This window comes from Paramisgurnus dabryanus, chromosome 23 (genome assembly GCF_030506205.2).
Source record: "Paramisgurnus dabryanus chromosome 23, PD_genome_1.1, whole genome shotgun sequence".
In the NCBI taxonomy this organism is placed as follows: domain Eukaryota; kingdom Metazoa; phylum Chordata; class Actinopteri; order Cypriniformes; family Cobitidae; genus Paramisgurnus; species Paramisgurnus dabryanus.
In genome coordinates this window covers 6,959,399-6,973,257 of record NC_133359.1, presented here as the reverse complement: position 1 = coordinate 6,973,257, position 13,859 = coordinate 6,959,399, and the positions used below count along the sequence as shown (strand labels likewise).

Genomic DNA, 13,859 nt, shown 5'->3' with positions numbered 1-13,859 from the left:
GATTATGAGGGCACATTCATTTTATTTTTTAAATAATGACGCTCACAGATAAGTAATTGTAAAAAATACCACAATATTTAAAAAAAATATATACTCTAAATATAATGTATCTATAATTTTTTTTTATAAATGTATAATTTATTCCTCAAAAAAAAAAAAAAAAAACGTGATTATGTGATCACATGATTTAATGCATAATCAGCCAAAGTCTGCATATTTATGCAGGGACCGCATTTTTTCAAATACGCCACACTTTCGCAGCATAAATTGCAGATTTCCGCACGCAAAATATGCGGGGCTTGCATGATTTCATAATCCCTGCATTTTCGTTGCAAAAAAGACATATATCTTAGCAGAAAGTTGAAAAATTTAGCATTTACTTCATACAAGTGCAACCATGTCCCCTGTTGCCATGGGAATGTTACGAAGTGACGTGATTATGTGACGTGAACATCATTGAAAAGCTGCAAAAGCAGCAAACAGTTTTTTATTTTACATTTTTATCGCATTAAATTGCATAAATATCCCACAATATTCCATCGCATTTAAGAAAACGTGCTGCAAGATTTTTACCCACAACAATAAAAAAAATAAAAACCATAATGTTTGTTTCATAAAAACACAAGTTTAACTCTACGTCATCGTCTTACCTGACGGGAACGGCTTTGGGTACAGCGCTGATGTTGTTGTGCTGATATTTGGGCCTGTTGTCCATGGTTCGAGTGAAGGTGTCCACCCCGCTGTCTGTGTCCTGCGGCTGCGGTGAGATCTGAGGTTTCAGGTTGTTATTGATGCTGGGCTTGGACTGAGTGTCATTGGGAAGCAAGTTGTGGTTGAATTTCGGGCTTTCGAACTTGCGCTCAAAGGGCCGGGCGGTGCTGGTGTACGGCTTGGGGACGAAGCGATTGTAGCTGGTCGGGATGCCCAGCGTTTTGGGAGGGGCATCGGTGCCGTTGATGGAGGACTTGGGGGGTTGGTAATTGGTCTGGATGGGGTCGTCGCGAGCGGGGGCTCTGAGAGCGGACAGGTCCGGTTTGGCTTTGGGAGAACTGTGAGGATCTGGGTGCGAATTGACTGGGAGTAAATAGACACAGATGACATATTAATAATAATTTTAATAGTCAATATATCTATCATTCATAATTTCATGCAACAGGTTATTTATGATCTTACCTTCTATGTTGCTGAGCTTAGGGAGGGAAGTGGGCGGAGCAACAGGGGTGGGTTGGCTGTACGGAGCAGGTGATGGGTTGACGGGCGTCAAAGGTTCGTACCTCTTGTCGACAGGGCTTATCTTCTCTACAGACTCCGTTCTGAAGTGAAAGGTGTAATAGACTGTAATATTCGGACTGTAATGCCACATAATTGTGTAGATTATCAGTCCTGTACAGTGTTTAAAGCTCAACGGTACCTGGCAAATGGATATCCTATCTGAGGCTGAGGCGGTTTGGGCGGCTCGTGGAAGCGATTGATTCCAGGGTTGGGTTGATTCATGCCCTTGCTGTCGAAGCTGCGACGGTCAAATACAGACAGCTGCTTCCTGTAATACTCTTCATCTTCATCCAGGTCATAATGATTGGTGCGAATCACCTCATCCCCTACACGTGTCTGAGGTTTCTGGGGCTCTGGAGCTCTAGAGGCAGATGACCAAATGATTTAAACTTGCGAAGATTTGATAGTACACTGAACATAAAGTGTGAAGCATCCAGCAGAGGGCACTGTAGGGTTTCTTTTGTTAATAAAGCATATGAAGAAAGAAAGTTTGCAAGCTTCCTAAAATATTGATGGGTAGGTTCTGCTGAATCTGTTTGTTATACAAAAAAGATTTATTTTAAGACAAATAATATTAGTATAATAATTTTAGATTAATTTTTTTTGTTAAAAGGAGATACAGTATGTTCCTCCATTTTACTGTAAAGGAATAGATTGCCCAAAAAGGATCATTCTGTCATTATTTACACACTCTCAAGTTGTTTAAAACCTGTAGAAATGTCTTGGTTCTGATGAACACAAAGGAAGATATCATAGTAGAAATCACATGAAACATAGAAAAAAATACTATGGAAGTCAATGGTGCCCCAAAGCTGTTTGGTTACAAACATCGCTAAAAATATCTTCCTTTGTGTATAGCAGAACAAAGAAATTTATACAGGTTTTTAACAAGTTGAGAGTGGGTAAATGATGACCGAATTATCCTTTTTGGGTAAACTATCCCTTTAAAGGCGGGGTGCATGATCTCTGAAAGCCAATGTTGACATTTGAAATCACCTAAACAAATCTGGACCGTCTTTTAAAAGACCCGCCCCACACATATGCAACCCAGGCAATGAGTTCGGTTAGTAGACACGCCCCTTACTGCTGATTGGCTACAAGTGTGTTTTGGTAGTCGGCCTGACTGTTTTTCAAAAAGTATGCACCCCGCCTTTAATGACAGCATGTGCTCAGCTGTCATGGAAGTGCAAAACTTGATGATTCATAGTCTGCCAGTCCCCCATAGTCTTGGAAATCGAACCCATGACCTTTGCTAACGCAATGACGTTTTGCACAAATGTGTTAACACAGTCAGTGTCGGATTAACTTGCATTTCTTTATTAGCTTCAAACTGGAAAAAAAATCTGAATTTTCAATATGTTCAGTTAATTGGATTGAACAATTTATTTCCGTTTTAGTGGTTAAAGGGATTCACCCAATAATGAAAATTCTGTCATCATCTTTATGTTGTTCTAAACATGTATGAATTTCTTTTTTCTGTTAAACACAAAAATAGATATTTTGATAAATGATGGTAAGCACACAGCTGAGGTTAACCATTGACGTCCATAGTAGGAAAAACGAAACAAAAATGTTTACCATCGTTTATCAAAATATCTTCTTCATAATTTATCACAATACTTTCATAATATTTGTTATCCAACAATGGAAGTCAATGGTTACCATCAGCTGTGTGTTTACCATCATTAAATATCTTCTTTTGTGTTCATCAAAAAAAGAAATTCATACAGGTTTAGAACAACATGAGGATGATGATCGAATTTCAATTTTTGGGTGAACTATCCCTTTAAATGCCATTTTTTTGTAACTACAGTTTATACAGTTTTTTTCTACTACGTGTTTATCTATAAGAAGTAATGTATATAGCATCATTTGGCCACTGGTTAGTGTTAGTTTTAGACACTGGTTATAGGTACTGTGTGTGAGATGATACCTGTAAGATGGTTTGTCCTGCTCTAGATTGCTGAGTGAATTGGCTTTAGGCACAGGACCCGGGGTGCTCACAGGTTTTGGAAGATCCGCGGGCTGTAGAGAAAGGCACATCCATTAAACAAAATGTTAATCACAAAAAGAGATTTTTACAAACGATTTAAGTTTGCCCATGTAGCCACCACAATAGTAGGAAGTTTGCCATGGCACTGCCAGTGTGTTTTAAGCTGGCATTGCTATACCCAGACGGCAGACGACTGTGGGCCGGATCCGCACCAAAAGTCAACCGCTCTGGTGTGAATCCGGTGCAAATAGAGGTTGCTAGGATGTTGCAGGTGTTTGCTAGGATAATGTCAATACCAAGTTTATAAAATTCTTATACTTAGATATGGGACTTAGTTATGGTCCCGTACACACTGCATAGTAATTCGGTTGTCACTTCACCTTTTAATGCTTAATCCTGTTTTGTACACACACAGTTCAGTAATTTACGGGACAGACAACCGCATTTTACAACCGAATTAACTCAGGTAGTGACAACCGCATTTATAGAAACTCTGCATAGTGTGTACCTAACCAAACTGAACAACTAGTAGTTAATAAAGTGTTTAAGCGTGCATCATGGACATTACAGGTCTATCTTCTAAAAAAATTAATTCCTAGAAGGGGAAAAAGTTTTCTGTATGCGCGGTGCAGAAAATGACAGAGGCACGAGCGTTTGCTGCAAAAAATAAAAACGCAAACAAGAAAAATCCAATAATAAATTGAAATAAATCCAAATGCTTTACCTCAAAGATCAAAATATTGGGATTGGCACCTTCACACTTTAAATAACACCAAAAACTTCATCGCCATAAATGAATGGTTGAGACCCAAAACAATATGTACGTACAAAAAAGATGAGGACCTGGCAACACTGCAAGACAGAGCACTGTGGAGCAGCCTCACAAAAACGTATAATACACAATACCAAGATGGTGGTTTATTACAAAACATAACGCTGTTAAATTATTTTGGTCAAAGCTGTAAGTGATAAGCACAAGAGACGGCAGAACGTTGCTATGGTTATCTCTGTGTCAATCATCACATTTTCGGGAGTGAGTCTTGTTCCGTACAGACATGTAACGAACATTTAGGGGATTCACTCCCGCATTTAAATGCGGTTGTCACTCCTGAAAGTTTGCAATGTGTACGAGACCTATGTTTGCCTTAACAAGCAATACAACAATATAATTACGCCATTAACAACAATAATTACACACCTGATAAAGTAAATAACCTTATCAATGAGTATCGAATAAAGCACAAACAGAACACGTACCCTGATTCCTGCTACATCTCCAGTGTCCTTGACTCGGTCTACAGACACCGAACGTTTGTTCTCGAACATTCTGACCCTGTTGAGCACAGACTGAGGCTTCATTGCAGGATCATCATCATCCTCATCATCCCTGGGCGGAGGAGGCAAAGGTTTTGAAGCCGCTGTGTGAGAAGGTTCCCCTGGAGACAAGACGACCTCGGGTTTGGGAGGTGGAAGAGGAGGTTCTGAGTTCATCAAAGGTTCGTGCTGGGGGGGTTTATACACACGGTTTGGAGGACCCATAGGGTTGTACGGCGGTCTCATTCCAGCATCGCCGTAATACTGCTTAGGAGGATCCGGGGAGCGGTGTGCGTTTCCTGGAAAACCGTGCGGCTCGGGTTGGAAAGGCGAGCGGGCCTCGTAGGAGGTTGCAGGAGGGGGAGGTGGCGGCTCTTCGTAGCGTACCGGCGCAGGTTTGAGGTGTCGCGGACGGTTATCGTAACCCATAGGGGGCGCCCCTTCATAGTTAGACTGAGGTGGGCTGTAATCCCTTGTGGGGCCGTCCTCGTACGGAGAGCGGATCTCGTACCCCACGGAGGGAGGAGGTTGGTGGCCCTGAGGGTAGCTGGGTGCGGGCGGCGGTTGGGGTGGAGTCTGCTGCTGGTCGTAAGGTGACCACTGCTCGTTGTAGTGAGGCACACGGTTGTCGTAGTGCAGATGCGAGTCGTAATTGTGAGGCTTTGGTTGTGCATAGCCGCCACCGTCGTAGCCGTAAGGCGGGTGGTCGTACTGGCGGTATGGCTGTTGGTCCTGGTAGACAGGCTGGTGGCTGTAGGGTAGCGTGGTGGGAGGGGCTAAAGGCTGCTGCTGCTGTTGTTGTGGCTGCGAGGGAGGGGGAGGCTTCACGCCGTGGTTCACGCGGACCGACTCGTCTATGCTGTACAGATCCTTTCTATACATCTGCAAGGGATAAAATGAAACCATTAGAGCAAGATAACTTACCAAATCACACATTTTGGTAAAGAACGAATCTAAATAAAAGCAGGCTAATCTTTATTTAAGATTAAAAAATTGCCTGAAAACAGCACTGAGATTCAAAAGACTTTTAGTTTATGAAAAGTAGTGCTTGCAAGGTAGCAGAAAAACTGTGTTAATAAGGTGTTAAAAACTGTATAATTGATTAAGTATTCATGCGTTTTTGTTTTGTATGTGGTCCACATCAACACTAGAAATGACCAATGCCAAAACGTATAAATATAAATGTGGCATTGGTGAGCTACTGTAGTGTCAGCAATGGTTAGTTTTGTCTTGTGTATATACGTCTGATGTAGACATTTTTAATTATTAAACGCAAATAAACAAAAGTTCGAACATGATATATAATTAAAGTGTGATGTACAAAAAACTAAATTGTACATCAGCGGCTTATTTTTTTTTAACTGCATCTTTTGCAGGAAAAAAAACAAAAAACAAATGTGCTGCCCTGCAAGTACTATAATAATACACCTAAAATGATGAACAAAAACAGTTTGTAATTAAACAAGCATCTTATTGGTTTACTACACAGCTCTACTGTACATTTCTACAAGTTGATAAGAAGCCTTTCAACATTGACACATTTTGAGCAATAGTTCATGAAAACATTTTATCCATCTCATGAAAGGCTCCTTCTCAAACTTCCAAGTATAGCCTGAAGACAGTCGAGCCGTAAAAGGTCCAATGTCTCATACAGTACAATTGAACAGTGTAAAAGCTCCTACATAAGAGCTTCAGAAACACTGAAGACGTTATGCAGAATGGGTTCGGTTGTTTTCCTTTTACATTGCTGTAGATACTGTCTGCAGGTTAATCAAACATGCAACTACAAAAGTCCATTCTTGCAAATCAGCGAGAAGTCCGTTTGCAATAAATTGACATGTTTACAGTGCATCTAGTGCCCACCTGTATGAGTGTGATTCAGGTCAAAGCCAAACGCTACCATTACAATTGCTATCACTACAAACTAGGGCTGGGCGACAAAGAAAAAAAATTCTCTCTATATTTTATTTATCAGTAATACATTCTTTTTCTATATTTTTTATATATTTATATATGAAGAGTTTGGTTCCAAAACGCGATAAACGTCATTTAATTTTTTTTTCGTAAAATAAGTAAATTTCGTTATTTTACACAAAATCCGATATCTGCAGTGTTATTCTTTCATCTTTTCTCCCTTTTATCCCAAAACGCGAAAAATGTCAGTCCTATTTCTCTGCAGGATGCAATAAATCTGCTTAACCAATCACAGCGCACCATTCCACGCATCATAAACAACAATGGCATTGCTTTGAATACACACAAAATCCTAGTTTTCCTCATCTACTTTCTACTTTGTGATCAACAAACAAACAAAAACAAAATAATACTTTTGATGGCATTGATAAACCTGTGGTGGTTTTCTGTGGCGGGGAAGAAATGTAAGCCATCAAAATTGAATAATTTACGCAAGAGGCACTCGGGCGAAGGAAAAATGCCGGCTGTTGTTTGTTCTCACACGACAGCATCAAGCTTCTGCCCCACGCCAAGAAAAAACAAGTCCCTGCCAATGACAAGTTTTTACAGCAATCCATATTTCCACTTTTATCCACTAGGTGGCGTTCTTACATAACTTATAAAACACGAAAGCATCCACTGATCCAAAACTGTAAAAACTGAACCTGATCTCTAACAAAAAAATGCAATTATCTCAGATTTTTGCTTAAAATTTTGTATTTTTGAAGAAACCTACCCAAATTTGAGAGGTAATAAAAAGAAAACAAATCAAAATAGGATGAAACTTGTTTTCATTTGATAGATCATATGTTTATATATTTAAATAATACATTTTTTGGAAGGCTAATATACAGCAGTAGATTTAAAATATTATAAACCAAAAGTTTTTTAAAAGGCAGGTTTTTCACTAAAGGAACATTTGAAAAGAGAACGTGTACACAGAATTTATCATAATAAAATCTGACTTTCGTAAATTTTTTAATGAAGCCACAAATTAATGGTTCAATAAGAGTTTGCACCGATTTTACAAAAAACCCCAACTCTAACACTACTGCTACTAATAAAGATTGTGAGGCAAGGAAAGATCGCAAAACTACTTATTACAATTTCTTTAAAAAACGTAATGCGCAAAAATGATTATCACAATGTTTACAATGTCACTTTAAGGAATAGTTCACCCAAAAATGAAAATTCGTACATAATTTTTTACCCTTGTATGTGACTTCCTTTCTTTAATTTGAATACGGCGGCATGTCAATAACATTGAATGAAACTGGATCTTGCGTGTATCGTAATGAAACATGCATATATGACTAATAGTACCAGTGAGAATCAACGTTATCGACATGCTATTAACCATTTATGTGTTTCTCGGAGCTTTGCCATGTTGGCTCCAATATAAGAGGATAACATACATATAATCTTATATTAAAATCCTGTCATGTGTTCAACTAAAGAAAGGAAGTCATATACATCTGGGATGGCAAATTTGGATAAACTATTCTTTTAATCTTAATATCGACCGTATATGCTCATATAACTATTTGACATATCGCCCAACCCTACTACACACAGAACAAGCTGAAAGAAACGTCAAACATTAGGAGCCATGCAAGAAGAGGAAGTACGAGGTGAGAAGACTGCACTTCTACGGCGTAGGCATACGCTTCCCTCGGCCTCCTACGGGCCCACTGTAGTGGTGCATGTGTACCAGTTACACAGTTAACTCTGTCGTGTCAAAGGAACAAACACACCACACGCGTGGGGTGGGCGGAGCATTCATGCAGACAGTGGAGTGGGAGGAGTCAAAGAAAAAAGTGGTAGACAGGCAAATTTGAAATAAGAGAGCTGGGCTGAACCGGGCCGGGAGCGGGTCCAGCTTCCGGTGGTGCTGGTACCTTAGGATCTGGGCCATGAGGAAGCGACTGGTGGGGGTCGTGTGTTGGGGGCCGAGCGAGCTCGGGTTCGGGCTGGGGGTCGGGAACGGGGGCAGGGCTGTTTAGGGAGTCGGCCAGAGGGGAGACAGGTGGCTCCTCTGGGGTCGTACCCGCTAGTGGCGCAGCAGGTTCGACAGTAGGGGACGCTGCTGCCAGTGATGAGGGAGGGGGTGGTGAGGCCAGAGCGGCCTGAGTTTGCTGTGGAGTACGGGGCAAAGAGGTTACAGACAAACGCTAGTAACAGTAACTATGACCAGCAAAGCATCCTTGACCAGATAATCTGGTTACTAATGAAAGCTGAACAAAGAAAATAGGATGGTCACACAAACTAGCTCATTTAAAATTGGTTATCACTACACTATGAGACATTTAGCTTTACAAAACCAAGTTGTCCAATCCCTTTGCACACAGAATTCAAAATTCTCACGGAAACCTATCTATCTTGGGAAATATTACAAAGAAACTTTATCGTCCTATAAAAAAAAACGGCCTAAATGTTTTTTACCTGCTGGGGCGCTGCCATTTTAAAGCCAGCTGGGTCGATTCGTTTCACTTGCTCCGGTTGGGCTACGGCATGCTGGTAGCTTGGGTACCCGGCTGGATCCTGGATGACCGGAGGGTCCTCTCTGACAGGCTCGGAAGAGCGTGTAATGGCCGGCTCGCTGGGCAGGCCCACCTCGTCGTTCATGGTCTCGTCCAGCTCCTGGTCGGTGTAGGCCCCGCCTTCTGTGTCCGTGTCTTCGTAGTCAGAGGTGTGGCGGCTGTCGGTGCTGTACATGCTGTACTCGCTGCCTGGTGCCGAGAGGTAGGAGAGCCGGTCGTCGTGGATGTCAAGGTCATCGTCAGGAGCGCCATCTGCCTGCAGGCGGACAGGGGGGCGGGAGGGATGGTTAGGAGGGGTTCGATGACCCGCAGCAGTGGAGATGAAATGAAGGGGTAAGAGTGGAAACTAATGCAAATCATTCTCAATGAAAACAGGATTAATGATATTTGTTTTTAATTAGAGATGCACTGATATTCAATTTTTACAACAATACCGATAGCGGATTATTCAGAATGATATCTGCCGATACCGATAGTTTGGTGGTTATATTAACTTGCATTAACTAAATTCGAATATAAATGACAATTAATATTCAACATTAAAAACTTGATGTGTCTTTACATTTTCTATAGACGATTTTAGCAGTAACAACATAAACAAACGGCTTTCGTGGTCAACACGTAACTTCCGTTAAACTTCGCTAAGCATAAGTCAATTTAAAGTAGTTAATTTGAAGAGTTTTGTTGCATTTCAATTAATATCAATTCAACTGGTTTGTTTTAATTTAAACCTTCATAACTTAAAAAATACAGCTAAGTAGCACCATTAAACAAAATTATAACATGATAACATAATAATAAACATGTTTTGACAAAAATGTTAAAAAATGGATTTATCTCGTTTTGCAACGAAACTCTTCATTTATATAACAAGCAAAATAAACAACATGTAGATTACCTAGAACACCAATACATTTGTTATTTTCGACGAGGTATTTGTTCAAGAGTTCAGTTTAGCAACCAATCACACCATTAAAAAAAACTGAAACCAGAAGTAAAGTTTTGACCAGACGCATAATCGCTTCACTGCACGTTCATCCGATGAAACAGTCTATACACTAGGGCTGTCACTTTTTATTCGATATTCGAATATGCATTCGAACATGACGTGAAATATCCGTATTCGAACTATAAATAAACCATCCGGTTTTTAAAATGCCATGTGTGGCGCATTTTTTACAGTAAAACACCTCGTAATAGGAAGGAGGCTGAGAGTGAGACCGACGACGGCAACTGTGCGCAAGAGAGGGAATCAAATGGGACCAAAATGAACCTCATGTGCATGTCAAGATAGAATTATAGTTTGTATATAAAATGACATATTGTTTATAGTGTTAAATATTATAGCAGAATAAAAAGCTTGTGTTAATACGTTCGCATTATGAAATTAGCATGTATGAAGATAATTTCATAATTTTTACAACGCAATGTAAAGTTTATATTAAACAACAACAGCATTTGTCTTGTAAACGGATGTGAAATGATCATGTGCTGACTGTCGCGCGTCACATTGACGAAAAGTGAGATCTGCTTAAAGCGGTAAGTTTAATTTCATCTCAAGTATCAAAGGGTTTGTGCTCTCTATCATTGAAAACGGGCAAGCAAACAGCACGCGCAGGGTTAATGTACTTGTGAATGACGGCTCACAAACGCGCGTGATAGGCTTTGTATGTGTGCTTGTTGTCAATGACAGTTCTGGTCACAAACACGCTCAAGCGCGGGATATGTGTGCTTGTCAATGACGGGCATTAAATCCGCGGAATTCCGCTGAGTTTTCTGCCGAAATCTGCGGGCGCGAATTCCGTTTGCGTCTGCCTATATACTCCTGCTGCTATTTAAGTTGTCATGTTATTGTTTGTAACGGTTCTGAATCATTTTTTATATATATATAAGTTTGTTATTCAAGTTGATAACCTGCTGTTTCAAGTAAAAAAAGTAATCCAGACAACCCTGTTTATGACTGTCACTGTTAATAATTTTGTGATTGAATCTCTAGGGGGGCACCTAGATATTCGAATATATTCGGATACATTGCGTGATATTCGAAATCCGTTCGAATTTGATTTTTCTCAAAAGTGACAGCCCTACTATACACAGAGCTTAAATTCATTGCATTTCGCTTTTTATTGACAGGATATATCGGCCATGACTATCGTCTGTTTTTAAACTATTGCCGAAAATTAGCTTTTATCGGCCGATATAGATTATTGGCTGATATATATCGGTTAGTGCTGTGACCGATCGCAGTTGCTCCGTGATCCGTACGGATCACAACCCACAGTTCGGCTTGCATGTGATCCCCGGGAAAGTTTATGCACATGTTTCAAAGGCTTGCAAATGTTAACATTCAAGTGATTTTAAACAATTTAACAGCAAAAACGCGCTAAAGTAAGCAGCTTTCTGTACGCACAAACCATGTGTCTAGTCCAGATCCAATCAGACGTGATCATCCCTTTAAAGATCAGATCTCTTGATGTGTAACTTTAGAGAGTTGCACTACTGTGTCTCATACTGTAATCGATTAAAATACATTTGGTGAATAGAGCATTGAAAAACAATGTAATGTTTTTATGCTGCGCCGTTTGAAATTCGCCCTTCAATCTGCGTAAATGCACTCAATATTGCACACACGAAGAGACGCGTTTCAAAAACCAAGCAAACATAAAAATCTTTCTGTTCTTGACACGGCGCATACAAACAAAATGATCTCCATGGTATTAGAGATTAGATTAGAGTCAGAAACCAATCTGTGCTTATTTGGTCTTAAAGAGACAGTAACCTGAATTAACCTACTTATGTCTGTGTTATTAACGTTAATAAAACAACCCAAGACAAAGAGAAAATCACTTCTGTAGCTCTAAAAAAATACTAATCCTATTTAATTTAATTTATATTTTATATTTAATTAAAGTATTATTATTCATTTGATTCGATAAACTGTACCTAATGCTAATTTAGACCTTACTTAATGTGCAACTTTGTTCTTTTTTTTATAAATGTTTGTCATTTCTTTATTTGTTGTTTATATGGGGTTTTTTTGCTGATCCGACAAATGATCCGATCTGTGCCTCAAAAACCATAATGTGATCCGTCACACACCTAATATCAGTGCATCTCTATTTTTAATGTCAAGTAATAGCTAAATATACCCTCATGGCCTGTTTATTTAATGCCTTATGGAGTTTGCATGCACCTATAAAAAGTTGGACACAAATGCACCCTGACCCATATACATGAACACATGAAATCAAACCCTCTAGGCAATAAAATCGATCAGAAGCCATCACTTGAGGTGCGCTCAGACCCATCACTACAAGGAGTAAATCTGTCTCATGTAAATCTTAAAAGTAAAACAGTAGAGGAGCTTACCTTGCCCTCTGAGACCCAGACTAACTGGTTCTGCTGCTGTTGTATGGTCTCTTTCAAGGCACCATACCAGCCGTCGTTCATGTTGTTCAGATTAATGGTAGCTAAGAGAAAGTAACAGGGCAATTAATTATGGAAGCATCCTCATGGATCGGTGCTAAACAATAAATCCTGCCGTCCGCTTTGAGCACAATGCATTAGAGGTGTTCGCATTTAATGCACGTTCGCGTTTGCTTACTGGTGAAAAGGTGATGATTGTTTTTCCTTAGTTTGAGAGCACGCTCGTACAGCTTTCTGGCACTTTTCCTGGATTCGGAACAGAGCCTGGTCCTCATGTTCTTTACACCCTGCTTGCTGTCCGGATTGAGGAACACCACGATGGGGTACCACTGAGCGTAGTTCAGCCGATCCACCGCGTTGGGGGTGATGTCCAGCACTGCGTGTTTGTCCTGGTGAAGCAACAAAAATAAGTTTGCAACTTTTGAGCTGAGCAGATGGGTAATGGGTTCAAATGACCGTTAACTCAATTATCCGGAGTCCATACTCACTCGGTCAATGATCTGTTTAATGGTATGGAGACGGATGATTCCGGAACTGCGCTGGTCTGTGCCAGCATCTCTCGGTTCACTCTCTGGGGAAGAAGAAAACTTGGTTTAGAGAACCAGCACAGCTGTTTAACAGACTACTTTTGGGGATGTAGGAAATGCAAGAAATGCATTTGCACGTAACTTACTTGCAAGTTCAAAGAGGTCGGCTTCTTCTCTGGACAGTTTCTCCCGTGCAACGTCCGCAATGGGACCGAAAATCACAACAGGCCTCAGGAAACCAGCTTGTAATACAGAAGAAACAACAGTTGCTAGATTTTCATGTTGCTAGGGTATTCTGGGTTGTTACTTGGTCTAGCCAAAATCCTCAGGTCTCCATTATATTTTACTTCATTTGTCTGCAACTATAAAAAGTCTGCAGGTTTAATGGGGGCGTACACACACAAAATGCAAATTCAACAATTTATGTGAGTAGATTACATACAAAGTTAATGCAAAGACACGAGTAGACGTGAATAGACAGGGCGATGCATATGATGCGAAAACACAAGCTATTCACCTTAAACGCGTCTTTGCGCAAGTTGAAAATATTAAACTCAAGCGAAAAATTGGCATGACACAAAGTTAAATCCCGCGACTAATATAAGAGCAAGAAACGCATAATGCTGCGTTTACACCAGCCGCGGTAGAGGCATGAAGCGCGAGTGATATCAATGTTAAGTCAATGTGAAGAAGCGTTGATGCGAGTCTGGAGGTCTTGCGGATGAGGCGTTTGGCGCGGCACGGAAGGCGTGAACTAGACGCCTCATCCGATGTCTAGTTCACGCTAATTGAGCGCCTGGCGCGATACGCGCGAATTGTGCTTTTTGTGCATTT

General features: G+C 40.4%; 1 protein-coding gene across 12 annotated transcripts in view; it reads right to left on the bottom strand.

The window, feature by feature from the left end:
- Nucleotides 1-13,859, bottom strand: part of tjp1b (tight junction protein 1b) — a 129,648-nt gene that overhangs the window by 11,961 nt on the left and 103,828 nt on the right. For 9 of the 12 annotated variants that reach the window (XM_065292132.2, XM_065292137.2, XM_065292138.2 and 6 more), the window contains 11 exons: nt 13,172-13,267; nt 12,987-13,069; nt 12,677-12,887; nt 12,442-12,542; nt 8,975-9,328; nt 8,431-8,667; nt 4,523-5,461; nt 3,206-3,297; nt 1,412-1,633; nt 1,174-1,313; nt 651-1,074 (listed from right to left, as the gene is read on the bottom strand). In XM_065292132.2, coding sequence (XP_065148204.1) covers nt 651-1,074; nt 1,174-1,313; nt 1,412-1,633; nt 3,206-3,297; nt 4,523-5,461; nt 8,431-8,667; nt 8,975-9,328; nt 12,442-12,542; nt 12,677-12,887; nt 12,987-13,069; nt 13,172-13,267 — 2,899 coding nt within the window. The remainder of the gene's footprint in view (nt 1-650; nt 1,075-1,173; nt 1,314-1,411; nt 1,634-3,205; nt 3,298-4,522; nt 5,462-8,430; nt 8,668-8,974; nt 9,329-12,441; nt 12,543-12,676; nt 12,888-12,986; nt 13,070-13,171; nt 13,268-13,859) is intronic. The other 3 variants (XM_065292140.2, XM_065292141.2, XM_065292145.2) reach the window with 1 other exon arrangement.